This window comes from Cloeon dipterum, chromosome 3 (assembly GCF_949628265.1).
Source record: "Cloeon dipterum chromosome 3, ieCloDipt1.1, whole genome shotgun sequence".
Lineage (NCBI taxonomy): Eukaryota > Metazoa > Arthropoda > Insecta > Ephemeroptera > Baetidae > Cloeon > Cloeon dipterum.
The window spans coordinates 33,385,496-33,402,939 of NC_088788.1; the positions used below are offsets into that span (position 1 = coordinate 33,385,496).

The window sequence follows — 17,444 nt, forward strand, 5'->3', positions numbered from 1 at the left end:
ACAACTGGCGTGGCCCTGATTTTCCTGATAGACATATTTTTGCAAGATTTGCTTGTCATGGCTATCACTATATTTTATCACTGTAATAATGTAACGTTCCACAATGAGCCTGATTATGATTGCAGATGTAAATTCTGTGGCGAGACTTGTGAAAAATATCATATCCAAAAGTGTACAGCAAGAAAACTTACTTTGAGAGAAGCAGCGAAAATTTGTAAAAATTGATTAACCTTTAGATGTAGAGTGTTGCACGCATATTTTGCGTTTAATAAACCATTAATTAATAACATCTAGTGCTAGAATCAATATCATTAATTTGCAAAGCGAATCATTTCTAAAAATGTCCACATTTTCTCCTAACAAGTACATACGAGTTAATACTGAGGAAAAACGTTCACAAATTGGAAATCACAGAGAAAACAAAGCAACAAATTTGAAAATTAAAAACCGGCAACACTAGATAATTTTTCTTCGTTACACAACCTATATTCTTCGATCCAGATTGAGTGATGTGTGCGTAGGAAATGAACGCAATAACAGGCAGCTCTGGAGGCGATTCATCAGCTCCGGAATCCACTTAAAAGGGCACCTGTTTATGGTGCGCTGCGCGCGAAGGGGGCGAGAGGCCGGCGGGTGGGTGGGTGAAATTCAATAACGCGCGGGTCGAGTCGGCGTGCGACACACGCGGGGGGTGGTGCGAGCGATCGGGATTAGTATGCAAATGGACGGGCACCCACCTGAGCTCCTGGACGAGCGACTCGCCATGGGCGATGGTGCTGTTGCACGCTGCCAGGGTTTGCTCTCGCTGCTGGTCGCCCTGCTCCAAGAGGCGTTCGGCGGCTTCCAGTGTTTCGGCGGCCACTTCCTCCTCACCGGCGGCCACGGCCTGACGCAGGGAGTCGAGCCACGCGCAAAACTGTCGGCAAACAACACCAGTGAGTGAGTGAGTGTGAGCGGAGGCTGTGCGGCCGCGGCCGGCATGCGCTGTACGTGCCGCCGCCGCTGTTGCCATTCGTGTATGATAATATTGCTAAATTGCCACTTAAATTTTCGGGCGGTGAAGAGTTGTGTCGAGGCGTTATTAAAAACCGAGCATGTGTTTTCGGTCGGCCGCCGACGAAAGGGGAGATTAATTAAACGAGCTGCAGCGGGGAAAGTGTAATAAAAAGGACGGCCCTTGGTGCCGGCCGCTCGACGGGGATGTGAAAAACAGCTCCTGAATTGCGGAAGCCATCAACATTGGACCGTATAACGAAGCAACTGGTGCTCGAATTGGAATTGAAAACAGCGGGATGCACGACAAAAAAACAAAGATTGCTAGCTCGCTGATGTTAAACGAATTTAGAATTTAAAGATTTCGAATAAATAATCAAAATGAATGATTAGAAAGTAATTACTTGAAAAATTAGCATTTTTACTTTTTTGAAAGAAAAAGAACGTTCCAAAAACATGGCAAGACAAAGCACTTTTGTCAGGGAAGCCTAATATCATGTTAAACACAGAAAAGGGAGCGGTTGCGACGGTGCCAACAAAGTTTGAACCATTTTTCACAGCCCTGGCGGGGCCTTTGGTTCTGGTATGTCACTCGTTTTACGCGCATATATGTCCGTCCGTGCACACGTTTGCAAGAGCGTGAAAGGGATGCCCTTTAATTATTTTGGCCCGTGCCGGAGGAGGGCGCGAGAACCGCGCGCCGCTGTCGGCTCCGGCCGTAATTACCGCGCGCCGCGTTCTCGTGTCAATTTGCAGTGATGAAATTTTAAGCGAAAATAGTGGCGGCTGCGGAATAATTGCCGGCCGCAGCCGCGCGCACCAGCAATATCAAATGCCTTCTAATTATGACGTTCTGGCGGTGGACCGAGTGAAACTGTTCATTAAGGGGCGGCCAATTTAGCTGCAGATTATGGCGCGTGTGCAAGAACACCCGGGTCGAGCGTGGCTTATCGAGCGATCGGATCATTTAGATCAAACATGTGTTCCAAGTGCCGAGAGAGTTGCCTTATTTGGAAGAAATGTAAATTAATAGAACTGGATACTTTCGACAGCAAGTGAGCTTTTAAGCTATATGCAAATCAAACGCTTGGAGCGGACCGAAGAGAACTATTAATTAAGTTTCCAACGCAGGATTTGTAAATGGTATATATCTAAATAAAAACAATTTAGAGTGTCTGGATGTTGTTTTAATTTAATTAAAAAAATCTACAAATGGAGAGATAATTATATTTAAAAAGTTATCCTAAACCACTCTGCCAAGAAAAGAGCTAAGAGTAAGCTTTCAACACCCTTATAATATGTTACAAAATAAGTTAAGAACTGATTACCTAATTCATAGAACTTCTCATTGAGAACAATATTGTATGAATGGCAGATCTGATATGGTTATGAGAAATAACATTTATTTTATGCCTTGTTGTTGACCTTCTTCAAGAAAGAATTCTCGGCGCAAGGAACCAAAAAATGTACTTCTATTAAATTTGTTAAAGAAGCTATTTCAAAAGAGAACCTTTAAACCATTAGATAAAGTGTGGCCATCTAAGTTATACGTTAAAAAATAAATAAACCCAAAAGTGAAGTGATATTTGTGCCTGCAAGATTAAAAGACTGACAAACGCCTTTCAGCAAGTTGAAAGGCCAGATTGCAGATCAAAAATGCATTGTCTGCGGGCGGCTTTTATGCACAGTCACAGACACTTCTGCGCCTCGCTCCTGATTCAGCGATAATCAATCAATAAAACAACTCTCAAGTGGCGGTTGGCCCGAAAGGGCCAGAGGCAGTGGCGGCGGCGGCGGCGGCGTTTGGTCCACTCGTCTCGTCGGATGCCGGTTGTCAGCAAAATCATAACGTTGCTCTTTATTGTATCTGACTCACCTCCTTGTCCTTTTGGTAGAAGGCGACGGCCAAGTCGAGTCGGTGCCTTCGTTCCTCGACCCGGGCTGCGAAACTCGCCACCCTCGTTTCCAGCTGACGTGCCACTGAGTAGATTTCGTCCGCTTTGCACTCGCCGGTTTGGGCCAGCTCCTCGGCGGCGGTCAACAACTTCTCCGCGTTCGTGTATGTGTTCTGCAATCACAAGGGGGAGAGCCGACAAACGGCGTTAGTATAGTTGGCTAATCACGGCAAAAATATCTACAGCGAAATAAATCACGAGTTATGGCCGGCTATTCTACTTTGCTGCTGCTGCTGCTACGGCCAGTTATTATTAACGCGTTCGATCCGACCGGAAAAGCGTCGTGTGCAGGCAGCCCTGGGAATCGGAAGAAAGCCGCTTATTTGCTCTTTTTTCCAGCGAAATTGGGAGCAGGCATTAAGGATTGGAAAAGTCGGACGGGAAGGGCTTTGTTTTTCCCAGCTTTTCGGGCTTTATTCTCACATTAATGAAACCAATAAAAAAGCCCAGAATGAACTGCCAAAGATGTGTTAAGCGCGGTAGATTCTCTTTCGAATGATGCATTTTTTTCTTCTGTAAATATTGCAGAGGAAATAAGTTACTAAAATTTAAAATAACGTGCCTAATAGCGGGATGACGAAATAATTCTCCACATTTCCTTCTCACAAGTAAAAAATTGAATTCAATTATTTCTTTTAAGATGAAACAATGAGGACCCTCAAGACAAGTCTCGACTTCCTACGCAACCAAAAGCTCTCGTCTGTGCGTGTTTTTTTTCTCACAATCAGCAACCACTCTTTGCTCTTGCTCACAAGAGCTGGTCTTTGTCAAACAAGCGAAATAGTTTCCAGTTGGTGCGCGGAAAGAGCGGCCTTCTGCTTGGTAGTTGAGAGTCGCCCTTAATCGACGATTTGAACGAGAAGGAAAAAATGCTTATCGCTGCCCTTGACACTGATTGGCACTCGGAGATGCACAATTTTATGAGTTCACATGTGCGTGCGGGTCCGCGGTGCGTGTAAAATTGCATTACGTCAGGATGACCTCCGGAAATAGATTTTATTCAACGGCGTTGCTGCGCTTTTACGACTGGAATTTTACACAGCGTAGAGAGGAGAGTGCTATATTGTTTGATTTGTGTTTTGAACGAGCATCAAGCACGTGCTCTGATGCGAAATTGAACTCTGCTGCGTGCACGACCGCAAAATCGCCTCTCAATTACCGATCAGCGGAGCAGCAGATATTTTTTACTCCGGTTCGAAATTGAAAAAGAAAGCATCGCCCAAATAGAAAAATGCATAAAACGGTAAATCGTGTGTCGGCCTGTTTAAATTTATTGACCTCCGACTGGTTAGTGGAAATAAATCTAGCCTTCCACCAAGAGGAGCGCAGCTTGAAGTATATAATGATGAATTAGACGTGCAGCTTACAGCCAATTAATGAGGCGATCGATATTTGCGTCTGCAGATTGGATCGCTTTTTAAATACAGCGGCTGCCTGAATTTTGTGCTTGACAGGCTCGACGGCAATTCTCCTAAGTGCCTCTGCTCCTTTTTTTAATATTCAACCGGTTCGTCTAATGTAATCGTGAGTCACCCCGTGTAGCGGACGTTTTAAAACAAGTAGTCAGACGGGGAAGGAGGAAATCTGTTCGAAAAAGGCTTGGCAAAATAATCTACCCAACTGTTTATGGCAGCAAAAGAGCAAGAGGTGCGATGGGAACACTGACTAATATGGGTAGTGAGTGAACAAATAAATATCAGCAGCAAAAAAATGGTCCGTGCGCGTTTCTTCAATCGTCACTTTCAGGATACTAACATTCGCAGTTTAAAGGAAATGAACAAATCAGTCTCAAAAAGGGGTATGTTTTAATGAAAAAATTAGTTAGAAAATAGACTTTTATGTTTGAGTACATTCTAAGGAATTTGCTGCTACTATAAATTTTTTCATTTTATTACGTACAAAAAGAGCCCATATGCAATTCAAAGCATCATTGAGCACGAAACATGAGATATTTAACATTTTAACGCCTTATAAATTAAATGTATCTAGCAAACTGATGAATTACGGATTTGTTAAGTACATAATATGATGAGGATACAAATTATTTGATACTATCATCTAGGATGAACCCTAAAATTTTACTTCCAACTGCCCTATAACCTAAAAGTGACGCGGTGAAATTTCTCTCCAGGTTAAATATAAACATCCTTTTCAGTGATCCTTCAGGAACCGATTTAGCAGGGGTTTTCCCCAAAGAGAATCATTTTATTTCGCCTGTAGATTTTTTAAGGACTCTATATACATCAACGGGAATTTTATTCCGCTCGCATCGAGTATGGAAAATCCGCCAGATGGCTTAATCTTTTGCCAAAAACTGCACGTCTGGGTGGTAATGGAGAAAAACGGCGGTGAGGCAATGAGGGCAGCGTGTGCGCACCGCAGATGAAAAGCCATCAGCGAGATGCATAAATTCAGCGGGTTTTAGGCCAAAATGCGGGCTGCGGAACAGATTTATTTTCGCCCGGTCGGCTGCTCGCTTTATTGGCCGAAAGCAATTCCATCCACGAGAGTGCGGTGTGCGTGAGTGTATATGAAAATGTGCCAATAAAAGCACCATCAATTATATGGCGACGCGATTCGAGCGCGCAGATAAGCTCTCCGCGCGCGCTCCCGCACAATGGGCGCGCAGAACAATGGGCGCGTAAAGCACAACAATAACAGCGGCGGTGGGTGCTGATGACGGATTGCCATCTTTTCTCTCTCTTATTCCATTTCTCTCTCTGCATGCTGGATAAGACGCAGATTATTGATTTACTCGCTCTGCGGCTCTGGGAAATCTCTTCTTTCGGCGCGAGAAAGCTGCACCCCCGTCCGCTCGAAATAATAGGCTGCGGTGGTGCGGAAATTTGTCATCCCGAGTTTGAATCCCAACTTATTTCGCCGCCTGCCAAGTTAGTAGTTTTGCTCCAGCTCTCGGATGTTTAGTAAATATGTGCGCCGGGATTTGGCAGCAACCCGTGCCTCTCCAGCACAAATATTGACACAAAAAGCGACGAGTTTGCCGCTTTTGAGTGGGATTATCGGTGCTCTCGCTTACGACGTCTTAAGTTAAAATCACCACTTTGTGTGCGACTTAATGGGAAGAAAATGTTTACCAGCGCACTACTCGCGCTATTTGCATTTGGAGTCGTCGTCTCCAACTTTCAAAGAAAATTTTTGTCTAAACTTTTGAATCCTTCACTAAGCTGGTGGATTTATTTAAATGTTTTGTTCTGAACCATGTCCAATTTTTGTTAGTTACAAAGAACGCATTATCATTCCCTTTAAGAGCTGTTTAAATGAGCTTTACAAATACAGACACAGAAGAAAAACAACATTCAAACGGAAGCGAGACGAGTTTTCGACTGCGCCGTCCTCACTTATCATAAAAGCCAGAACTGATGGATTATGAATTTTCAATTGGGCCGGCAACAGGATTTTCCACTCGCAACAAGGACTTGCCCGCACCCCCTGCGCTGTGTTTGCGTTTGTTATCGAATTCAATTTTCATATGCAGCCCTAATCAATCACATGCACTCGCCAGCAGTTTATTCCCCCTATTTGTCAGCACCGACCACCAACAAGCAGGCGAGGGTGTCAAATTGAATCACTTATTGGGGGCCGAAGAGAAAACTTCATCGCTCGTTGGCCCCTTCGCTCGAACACAATCAGGCGAAAATGCGCTGGGCGCTTGTTGAAAAGAGCAGTCACGCAAATGAGCGAATTCCTGTGCGTCTGTTTGCATTGTCTTCGCCTGTTCGAGAGCAAATAACACGCGCGCAGAGAGCTCCTTCGCTCTCTTCCTCTCGACTCGATCGCTCATCGCTCGAGAGTTGATTTTTCTTTTGGCGCCGGTCGATAAACCGGCGGCTTTATTGTGTTCGTTTCCTCTTCCTGCTGCTTTTTCATAAGCAGCCGGGGTAAAAATCGACGTTGACTAATTACGCGCCGTGTGTATGACGCCTGCTTTTCATTTTGACCGTGCTAGGTGCTCGTAAATCAAGCGAGGCGCGGTGAAAAGCTCGCAAGATTTAATGCAAACGCACTCGCAGAACAACTGCTCATTGTCAGAGTGCTTTTCTGCCCTAAAGTAAAATGGGAAAGGTCACAGAAATGTGGAAAATCGAGACAAAAAATAAGCTTGCTTATTAAATATCCATAAAAATTTAAACAGATGCGTTTGATCTTTTCTGCAAAATAAAAAGCAAGTTAAAAAAACTGTCAAGAATTTTCTTTCTTCTCTTTTTGAGAAAGAACTCTTGGAAACTAACTTTTTAACCTCCGAGTTCTATGAACTTACAGTTAATTCTATGGAGCTTTCATATGTTTTGCTGGTAATGGCACGTTTTTACACATAATTGTTTGCTCTAGCCGTTCTAGCTCAGTGACTTGCTGTTTTTGCTATAAAATGCACATCAATAAAGGCCAAACAGAACTAGGAGAAAATTCATTTCACACTTGATGTAATTGGATTGTATATTCAGACAAATCTCAGAGTCCCGGCAGACAAGCGTTGGCATTGGCATCGATTCGAAACGCTCCCAGCGTGCAATTTTCGCTCTAGCTCTCTATGCAAGCCAGTCAGGAAGTTTGAATTATTGATGCAGGCTTAAAGGCCTCCGGCTGTGCTTATGCGCTTATTTCTGGAATGGAATAGAGGAATCTACTGCTGCTGCAGTATACAACTTTTGCCTCTTGAGAAACACTGTGTAAAAGATCAATATAACTAAAATTCATGCAACCGTCGGAAAAAGCAAATAGAAACTGCACCATTTGAGATAATTACTCTTGAGAAAAGGAACATATCCTTTCATTCGACTGCTCTGGGGGAGCGCGTGTATTTAATAGCGAGCATTTTTCTGTTTACTTTGTGCACTTGTTCCTTCTGCGAAAGAAATTCCCCAACTGCGAGTCGAGTCTTCATTGTGGGTACACACACTGCAGTAGCAAGGGGGTTGTGTTGTTGCCGGTGCAACCCCTGTCGGCACTCGAGGCAAGAACGTCAAGAACCTGCGCAATTTAATGATGATGGAAAAGCTTGCGTGGCAAGAGTCGTCGGCCGGCTCACTCGTTATCCGCCAAGTCAGTCGCGCTAATTTAATTAATTTCACTCAATATCAATTTCCCCGCGCGGATCATCGCTCTGACGCTCACCTTTTACTTGAGGGGAGCCATGAATTTGTTATTTCTATCGAATTTTGTACACTTTTTCCTCTGCTATGGGTACACAAGAGCCTGTCTGAAAGGGCAAAGTGGAAAAGTTTTTTGTAGCCAAGGGGAACTGTATTTTGCTCTTTGTATTCGGGGAAATTGGTTTTACTTTATACATACGAAGTGCGCCGTTGCGTTGTTAATTTACACAACGTTTCTAGTGGGAAAAATCGACACAAATCACCTGTGTTGTGCAACTGCTGCGGACCCAAATTGCGTTAGGAATTTATTGACTCAATGAAAACACTTATAGCAGGTAAGGATCCTGAAAATGCCGAAAACCAAACCCAAAAGACTTTAAAGGAGAGTAAATGTAATCTGCCTCACAAAATAATGGAGCACGACATCATTAAAATGCAAAAGCATTCTCCAAAAAAGCCCTTTTTTATTTGTATAAACACACAAGATTATAATTTGTGAGCACACCGAGCGAGAGGAGGCGCCACGCATAATACGAATTTGGTTCCACGCTTCACTCTCACACCCTAATTACGGGTTAATATTGTTCCGCGCGAGAACAATGCGAGGAAACGACGCCGAGTGCAGCTTTTACAACGCGAGGAAGAGAGGAAAAATGAAGGCGCCGAGACGCACGCGGCGTGCTGCATCTTCGCACCCATTGCTTATCATAATAGAGCACACTCTCTGGCTACGTTATTCTTTGGAAAACGATGGGAGCGTCAAATTCGAGCAGAATGATGTTTATTTGCTTTTCTCGAGCGGCAATTACTTGGCTGCTGCAGCGACAGACGGGGGACCGAAACTGCACAAAGTGCTGGCAATCGTCGCCCAGCAAGGAGGGTGTGTGATGCATCGCGACGACATCAAAAACTTATCTTTCCGAGCTGGCGCGAGAGAATTGAAAAGGCCGGCGGCGTGTTTTCTCACCAAGTCGACATCAACGTCACGCCGCACGAGCTGCCTGGCTGGAGATGAAAAAGCCCGAGATGAAATTCGACGTTGCTTTGCTGCTTGGTGGCTTCGGCCGTGACAAGTGTGACGGAAATTATCGCATGCAAAAGCTGCGGTATTATTTTATTTTCCGACCCCTGCGCTGGCGGGTCGTTCGTTTTTACGACTTTAGTATGCATGCGGTTTTTTATATATTATAAATAAAGCCGCGGCATATATGTGCTGCGGAATAATTCATGGCTTTTCGATAGTATTGTTTTTCCAGGACGCGGATGGAAATTTTATATCAGCCTCGAACAGGGGGGGCTTATGCATATCGCGCACGCCGCGTGAAATTACGACCAGTTTATGCACACTGGATTTGCGTCGTGGGCCCATCCATCTTGCGCGTGCATCACTCGGAATAAAAATTCGAAAAAGCTAAACGAGTTGGGCATTAATTCAGGATGATTGATAATTTGCATGACAAAAGCGCGGCGCAGACGGCGTCAAGTGCTTGCTCTCGGAGGAAATAAATAATCACTCATGGAAGCTAACCCCGCAGCGAATAAGCGAACGGTTGCGTGTGTTTGTGTTTGCTTGCGCGCCCCGAAAGGACGGAAAGATGCGAGAGAGGAGACAATTTTACTGCAGCAGGAAATAAAAGCTAAACAACGACCTGTGAGCGATAAAAAAGAGCCGACGGGGCCGGGTCGTACATACTAATTACGCAAACATGCAGAGGAGCTGGAGAGAGTGGACTTGAAGCATTGACCCTTGTGTGGCATAAAAATTTCCTCTCTCCCTCTCTGCATCCGTGCTTGCCAAGGGAGAGAAATCCGGATTCTGGCTCGTTTGTTCTGAATTTAAGGGATTCAATTTAGGGTTATTTTACCGAACACAAAAATTGAATTCCTTTTCCTGCATGCAAAGCAGCATTTATGCTGATCATTATAAGAGAGTCGAAGAAACTTTGGGTTGATTTCAGAAACTTTAGCCTTTGAAGAGCTGGTTAGCCATGAATCTTTAAATGCTTTCAGTCTTTGAAAGTTCAATCTAGGAGGAGGAGCTTGTAAAATGCCAGATTTGTATTCTAATCTTCTTCTAGAAACAGGTTAAGATATTCTATTTCTGACTCCACTTTTGTTAAAGTTTCAAGTTAAAATTTAGACCAAACAAAGCAAACAGCAACATTCATCCCTATTTTAAATGTCGCAACTTTTCGCTCAAAAAGTTTCGTTTAATCCAAGTTTTCACGAGTTACTCAGTGCTCAAAGTTTCCTCCTAGCTCAGAAGCCGCGGATTTCTGTCGGGGACGGTGCGGTATACCTTGAACGGAACGCCAAACAATGCCATTCGTGTATGAATAAATGTCAAACGCACGAAGACAAACGCTCCAGTAACAATTAATATGCATCGAGCGGACTGAAATTTCAAGAGGCCGCCGATCTCGGGCTCATTATTACGCGGCTTGCCTCTGTGAACCCTTTCGGCAAAGCACGCCAGGCGAATCCTTTCGAGTGTGCCCAGCTCTCGAGAGCCCAAACGGCGGCGGCAGCAGTCATTGACGCTAATCCGCTGCTGCACCTTGCCGAGCCGACTTAATGGTCGAGTTAATTATGCAGGGCAATTTCACAATAGGGCTTCCAGGGTTGGAAATCAAGAAGAAAACCGGCAAAGCCGGGTTGTGGCTGCTGCTGCCAAGCTTTTGTCTTGGCGCACAACTCTCTGGACGAAACAATTACTTAATTCACGGCCCGCCCTGCGGCAGCGTCTCTCTCCAGCTAATTCTGACACACAGCAGGGTTGAAATTCGCGCGTGAAGCTGGTTTTCGCGGAGCGTCTCCGGAGGAAAACGTTTTAATTGCCTTTCTCGCGGCCATGCAAATGCAAATTAATGTTCTCCCGCTGCCGTGACGTAATTCAGAGTTGTAAATTAGTATTTTGCTGTATATAGAGATCCAAGTTTGAAAAATATATTAATCAAGAGGGAAATTAGCCGAGCTAAGAAGCTGAATTAATAATCCGTATTTTTGGACGTGGTATATAGGATGTTTTGACTTCATGCTGAGAAAGTTGATCCCCAAAGGGATGAGAAATGGACTGAAATCCGGATTAGTATTCAAGCCGGAAAGGCCAGAGGAACATCATAAAACACTTAATATAATCCCCGCCTACGCATGTGAAAGGTCAGCGGGTAGGATCAACACGGCGTGTCGATCTTGACAGGAATAATCCCGAAGCGACGAGATTGCTTATTAAAAAATCAATTAGCTCGTTAGCATTTTTATACATTCGTGGCCAGCGCAGGAGCAGAGTGTGGGCACGAGGCCGGCATATTGTCCAGCGGGGAATTAGCATAAAGCAGGCTACAGTGTGTGGCAGGCGGCGAACTGGTTCTGAATTCGTAACCAGCCGGGACTAAAGAGGATGGCGGGCAGCCAAAGCTGGCGCGGCTAACACGGTTTTGATTCGAGTCCCCGCGGCACTTTCATGTGCGCGCGTGCATTCTTTTTTTCAGACCGACATACTTCCACCGAGATTATCCCAGCGGCCACCACATCGCGGCATTTCATTTTAATTAAAAGCAGAAAATCCACTGCAGCGACGACGGATGAATTTCGAGCTGAAAACCTGCCGATTTTGTCGCCAATCAACCCGGCGGTGCAAGTGCAATCGCCGCGAACAGGTTTATTGTTCGCTGACCAAATTGGTCATCGGCGTGAGGTCACTCGCCTCGGGCTGACCAAAGCCGCGGGCCTGACTGAGTAATCACGAAATATTGTAAGTGCGCGCGTTACACTTTTCGCCGACGCGCACGATGCAATTTTTCGTAATAACGGGAGTGCTCCCTGCGCTTCCCGCGCATATAAAACGGAGTGCCGCGTATGCACCATGTGTCCTCACCACTCTTTTATTATTCGCGGATAATAACGCGTTCATTATTTATAATAAGCCGCCAGCGATGAAGCGCGCCGTGTGCATATTTTTTCATGTTTTATACACGTCCCGGCGCATAAAAAGCGTAAAGCACACCGCGACGAAAGCAACTAGCCGAATCCTGGTGCAACTCGCGCTCGACCCGAGCCGCAGGCGGCAGCTTTCCGCGGCTGAATAATTTATGCACTATTTCGCACGTCGTCGAAGATTCCAAGTCGTGCGAGCCCAACTCACGAGAGTTCCCTATTTCCCGTGCAAGATATTGCAAAACTTGTGTGCAGCGGGTTGCTTTGAAGCAGCAGGGAGAGCTCTCCACACTTCACAACTTTGCTGCACGGAAGTGGAAATATAAGAGGTTTGGCCGAAACCATAAAAGATTAATATTCTGCGTCCAATTCGGGAAAAAAGTGAGAAACTGGGGGAAAACTCTCAACAGTAGAAGCGTGTGCATCAGAAAAAGATGACATTATAAAATAAAATCTGTTGCGTGTATTCTACAAAAAAATATCAATAAATCTTTTTGGGGACTTTCTTCTTTCTCCAAAGAAGTTACGTTTCTTTGTAAATTTTTAAAGTGATCGCAAACTTGCAGATGATTTCCTCTTTAGATAATCAGCTTACACATAACTTTTACTTGAGATTTTAAGTACTTTCTGAGTTCGTCGGCATTAACCCTCTTTGAGAAGCACTCAATTTTAGAGCTCTAAACTTTGCTGAGATTTAGGCTGTGGGTGATAACCAAAATATAATTCCAGCAATCGTGCAAGCCAAACCCCAATGGTGCTGACAGAAATGTGCCATGCCATTCGCTTCATGAAACCGATAATTCCGTTCGTACACTTTCCAAATCCTATCAGTGAAATTTATATATGCATTCCACGCGGCGCCCACCAAACAAGATCTCGTCGGCTCAAATTTTAATTCCACTCAGCTAATCGGCAGGAGTCGAAAGCTTAATCGGCTTTCGTGCTCCTTCCTCCCGCACGACGCACCGCCGAGAACCAGTTTTCATTTGCAAGCACGAGCACAAATTAAAAATCTCGCAGCATAATTCACGCTCTGCATGAAGGAAAACCACCGCTTATGGAAAATGGTAAAATGCTAACGTGCAGAGTGAGTTATGGACTTCCATCAGCACTGAGTGGCCTCCATTTCATTACGCTGTGTGTGTGTGTGTGTGTGCGTTGTTTTTGGCCATAGAGACAATAAAACACACAGCACACAAGGCGAGCGCCGCTCCAAGCAAACAGAGGCTGCTATGTGTGCCAGAGTAATAATAACAACAACAATAATCTGCTAACTGCAGACCGGCCGCACATAAATACAAGCCCAATCGGGCGTGACAACCAGAACTTTTCTATTTTTACATTCGCTTTTTCAGTACTCGTACTCGTGTACGTGCATGGCTCTAATACTCTTTGCGCGCGGCTGACCTTCTCCGTTGGCTCGCCGGCCGCAAACGCGCGCGACGACATTCAGGACGTTGCACCGTCGACAGGCCTGTTCCGAGAACGAGTGCACCTCCATCCGGTCAGAGCGGTTGAGCATTTGGAGCTGCCACCGAATCCAGTTTTCGACTGGAAAACGTTGCTTGTTTTTGGAAAAAATATCACAATGGAGCGAGGTACAGCCGTCGATTTGACAGTATTTTGTAGCAGTTTATAGTAAAGCTTTACGGAAAAATTTAAAAAAATCTATACTTGAAATAATAGCAAAAATCTAAAAATTTCCCACATATACTTAACCTTTTTGAGAAAATCGGCTCAAAAGTTTGCATGCTAATCAAGCATTTTCTGCCCAAAATAAAATCACGATTTATTTCTCAATTTTGGAAATTTTTATTCGAAATTCACACACCGTTGGATAAATTGCGACGAGGGCTCGAAATCATTGAAACCCGTTTAATTTTCGAGAATTTTGGCATAAACTGAAATTTAACTGTTCCTCGGTCCTGATTTCATTATTTCACATTGTAGAGATTAACTGTTGCTAAATTTCACAAACTCAATTACCTACTAGCTACAGTAAACAGATATTCTTAATTGTTGGCCTGTAACGCGCTCTACTAAAAGCGAAATGTGCAAAGGAAATGAAATAATTTACCGAAAGTATGTATTTTAGTCTTAATTAAAAAAGTCCATTCATCACAAAAAAAGAGATCGTTTTGTCCACATTTCAATTTGGCGACCCTAGTGGTCTGCGAGCCTCTATGTATGGCTTAAAATTTAATTATTCCCTTAAAAAGAGATTCTCTGCGTCAGATTATCATGATGGGGCGGACGGCGCAGAGTCCGTGGCTGCTTTTTTGGTGCTTTCGAGAGCGAGCAGATTCGGTTTGCAGCAGTTGGGGTAAAACCAGAGGATTTCCAGAGCCAGAGACAGAAAGGGCACGGCGCAAAAGCCGGGAAATTGAACGCATATGAATGAGCAGCGGGGAAAATAAACGGTGAGTTATGCAAGCGTGCACACAAAAGGGGATGCGCTGCGATAAAAATACCGGCTATCTTTGGAAATGCGCGTATATCACCTCGAACCAAGGGCCCGAATACAAAGTTAATAAAAGTCGGCTGACGTCGTGCGCGCGCGAGACCTTCAATGGAGTGTGAGATTCAGCGGATGGCGACGGAATTTTTAATTCCTTTTAGCCTAGGAGAGGCCGGAAATTTTGTCTCTGCAGCCGACGAATTTTCAACATTTTTGCCCGCCGCACGGTTTTAATGAACGTGCAGGACAGAAGAATGGTTTTATTCGTGAGTTGAGAGTCGCGGAAAGAGGCAGTTTCCGCTGTACAAGCATTTTACGAGCAAAATTTGGTGCGTCACCGTCCAAATTATTTTTGCATGACTTTATCGCAATGTTCAATGTTTCATCATGAATTTTAAGTTTATTTATTGTGTAAAAATGTTGCGTGTCCAGCCAATTCAGAAGAAAATTAACGGATGGTGCTTTTTAATTTAACTTGTACAAACGAGTCCATTTGAAGAATATTACATGAATAATGCAACAAAATTTCATGAAATGGAAGATAATGAAGAAGAATCTTTGGCGACAATATAGTTTTTTTATTATGGAATAAATATTTATACCTGAGGAGAGTAGAAGTTGATTTTTTGAATTTTTTAATAATTCTTTATCTATTAAAAGTGTTTGCACTGATGATTTTCCCTGCTTGAATCAAAAATTCAAACATAAATTGCAAACTGCAAAAACTTCATTTTACTGATGATTTAGTGATTTTGCTCAGAACAAATTTACGCTGTCGATCAAATTTGACATCAAATCCAGGATTCAAGCTCAATTTAGGCACATTTGTATGCAGGGAATTTTTTATTCTAGGATTTGTAAATAAACGCATTAGGAAACGTCAACAACCGTGGATCCAGTTACAAAAAATTTGAATGCGCTGGCTTTGAAAACGATTCCAAATAAACAGGAATGGGAGGCGCGTGGTGACAACTTCATATTAAAGCACGAATGCGTTTTACAAATGATAACATATGTTTGCTCGCACGACCAAGCAACCCTCGGCGACTAAGATTTACGACTCCTCGGCTGCTGGAAATCTGACTATGGGCGCCGAGGGCGGTGGAGGGACGCCTCAAAAGATCGCATCAGCAGCGACAGCCAGGGGACTCTTTTTCAAGATTGCAGTGCAGCGACAGCTTTTTGCGCCGAGCACCTCTTCAAAGCAAAAAAGTGGGTAGGTCGTCAATTTAATTACTTCGCCCGCTGGCAGAGATGGAGAATCGCGCGCGCACAAGAAACGCTGCTTCTATACATAGCATATATACGCGTGTATAGCAACACACCGCGCGCTGATTGCCATTCCACTTTTGAGAGTAATGCGAACTTATCTCGCGAGCCGACCGAGTGCACACGCCGCGACCAAAGGGGTGCGCCGTGCACGGCGCGGGGTATTATTTCGGGAAGGGCGTTATCACCGCAAAGAAAATGGAAAATAAATCACCCGTGCATTGCCTTCAATGGCTCGGCAGTCGGCGTGCGCTCAGAGATTTCCAGATTACTTTTGAAGAGAGGGCGTTTTATTTGTCAAACCTAAAGAATGCACTAAAAAAGTATTTTTAAAATTAATGAATGGCTATAATGAACAATTGACTGACTCCGTCTACCACGCTGCATACATATTTCTGTTTCGTGCAATTGTCTCATGAATGTATTAATATAGCTGCCTTGTGCAGCTGAACAAGCACCAGCCAGTTATTCTCTGGAATTGCACCTTAAAAAATTGCACGTAAAACATAAAAGTCTGGAGAGTTTGTGTTATTATGTTTCAGCTAACTTCAACGTTTTGAGTAAAAACCATGAGAAATCTTCAGAGCAGTTATGAAGTCACCGTAACAAAAAATAATGTGTTTGTAGTTTCTCCGCATAGAAGGGAACGCCGAGGTGTCAAGCTTTGAAGGTTGTATGAAAAACACAACCGCATTTTGCCTTACATATTGCGTCAGGGTTTCAGACAAAAAGGTTAATCCTTTGCATCAGAGAGGCTTTATTTGTTCCTCTTAAAAGGGACTCCGTGGAGTCAGAGAGCTATTTTTTACTCCGCTGAGAGAGCTTTTCATGGAAAAAACGAACGAACGCAAATTAAACATCCATTTCTGTCCCGAGTGAGCCGGAGGAGTTGTCATTTTCCTTCCTTTCTCGTTTTAGAAAATTCGCCGTCGGAACGGAAACGAGTGCATCCATCAGCAAGGCTCTCGGTTTTGTGTTTGCTCTCTCTGGACTCCGAATCTTGCTCTGTTTGGCAAGCTTTTATTGAAGCAAACACTCGAATAAACACAGCACTACCTGCTGAAAGAAATATATAAATGAAAGAGCACCGCTCAGAAAATTAAATGAATGAGAAGCCAAGCCAGGGGGACGAAACACGCGCAATATAATGTTTTCATCACGTATGGTAAAATACCGAGCGGGAACATGGCCGTCGAGCTGCGTAATAATAGCCAGCAGGGAGGAGGGTGGCAGTGGCTGCGCTCGAGTGTGCACGCTGACATGGGCGGCTTTCGGCAGTTGCCGAATATTTAGGCTGTTTGTTCTGCTGAGCACACGTGAGATGAGAGAGCAGCCCGCCGCTCGCTACTCCGTGGTCCAGCGTGTGTGACACGGAATAAATAACATGGTCAAACAACCCCGCCGCTGATAGCTTGTGATCTGAGCAAACAGTTTTATACTCTGTTTGGCTCTTCAAAGCGGCGGTAAGGCACAAATTGGTGCAGGAAGCGAGTCGCTCCGCTTGATGCGCGCATCGATCTCCTTTCCCGTCTAATTTATGGAGCAAGTTGAGCTTTCTCACAGCGAAAGAGGCAAACACACGGCATTTGGTAGCATCGACTTTTGATCTGCCCTCGGTAAATTTGCACTCGCGAGACGAGATGCGCTGGAGCGTGAATTCGTGTATAGAAAAGTTGGAATGAGAATGTAGTCACAAAGTTTGCAGGAAAAGTTTAAAAAGGC

At 44.3% G+C, this 17,444-nt stretch overlaps 1 protein-coding gene across 7 annotated transcripts in view; it reads right to left on the minus strand.

The window, feature by feature from the left end:
- trio overlaps positions 1–17,444 on the minus strand; it is a 126,450-nt gene that overhangs the window by 52,363 nt on the left and 56,643 nt on the right. For all 7 annotated transcript variants that reach the window (XM_065483889.1, XM_065483886.1, XM_065483888.1 and 4 more), the window contains 2 exons: positions 2,870–3,061; positions 738–916 (listed from right to left, as the gene is read on the minus strand). In XM_065483889.1, the coding sequence (XP_065339961.1) occupies positions 738–916; positions 2,870–3,061 (371 nt within the window). The remainder of the gene's footprint in view (positions 1–737; positions 917–2,869; positions 3,062–17,444) is intronic.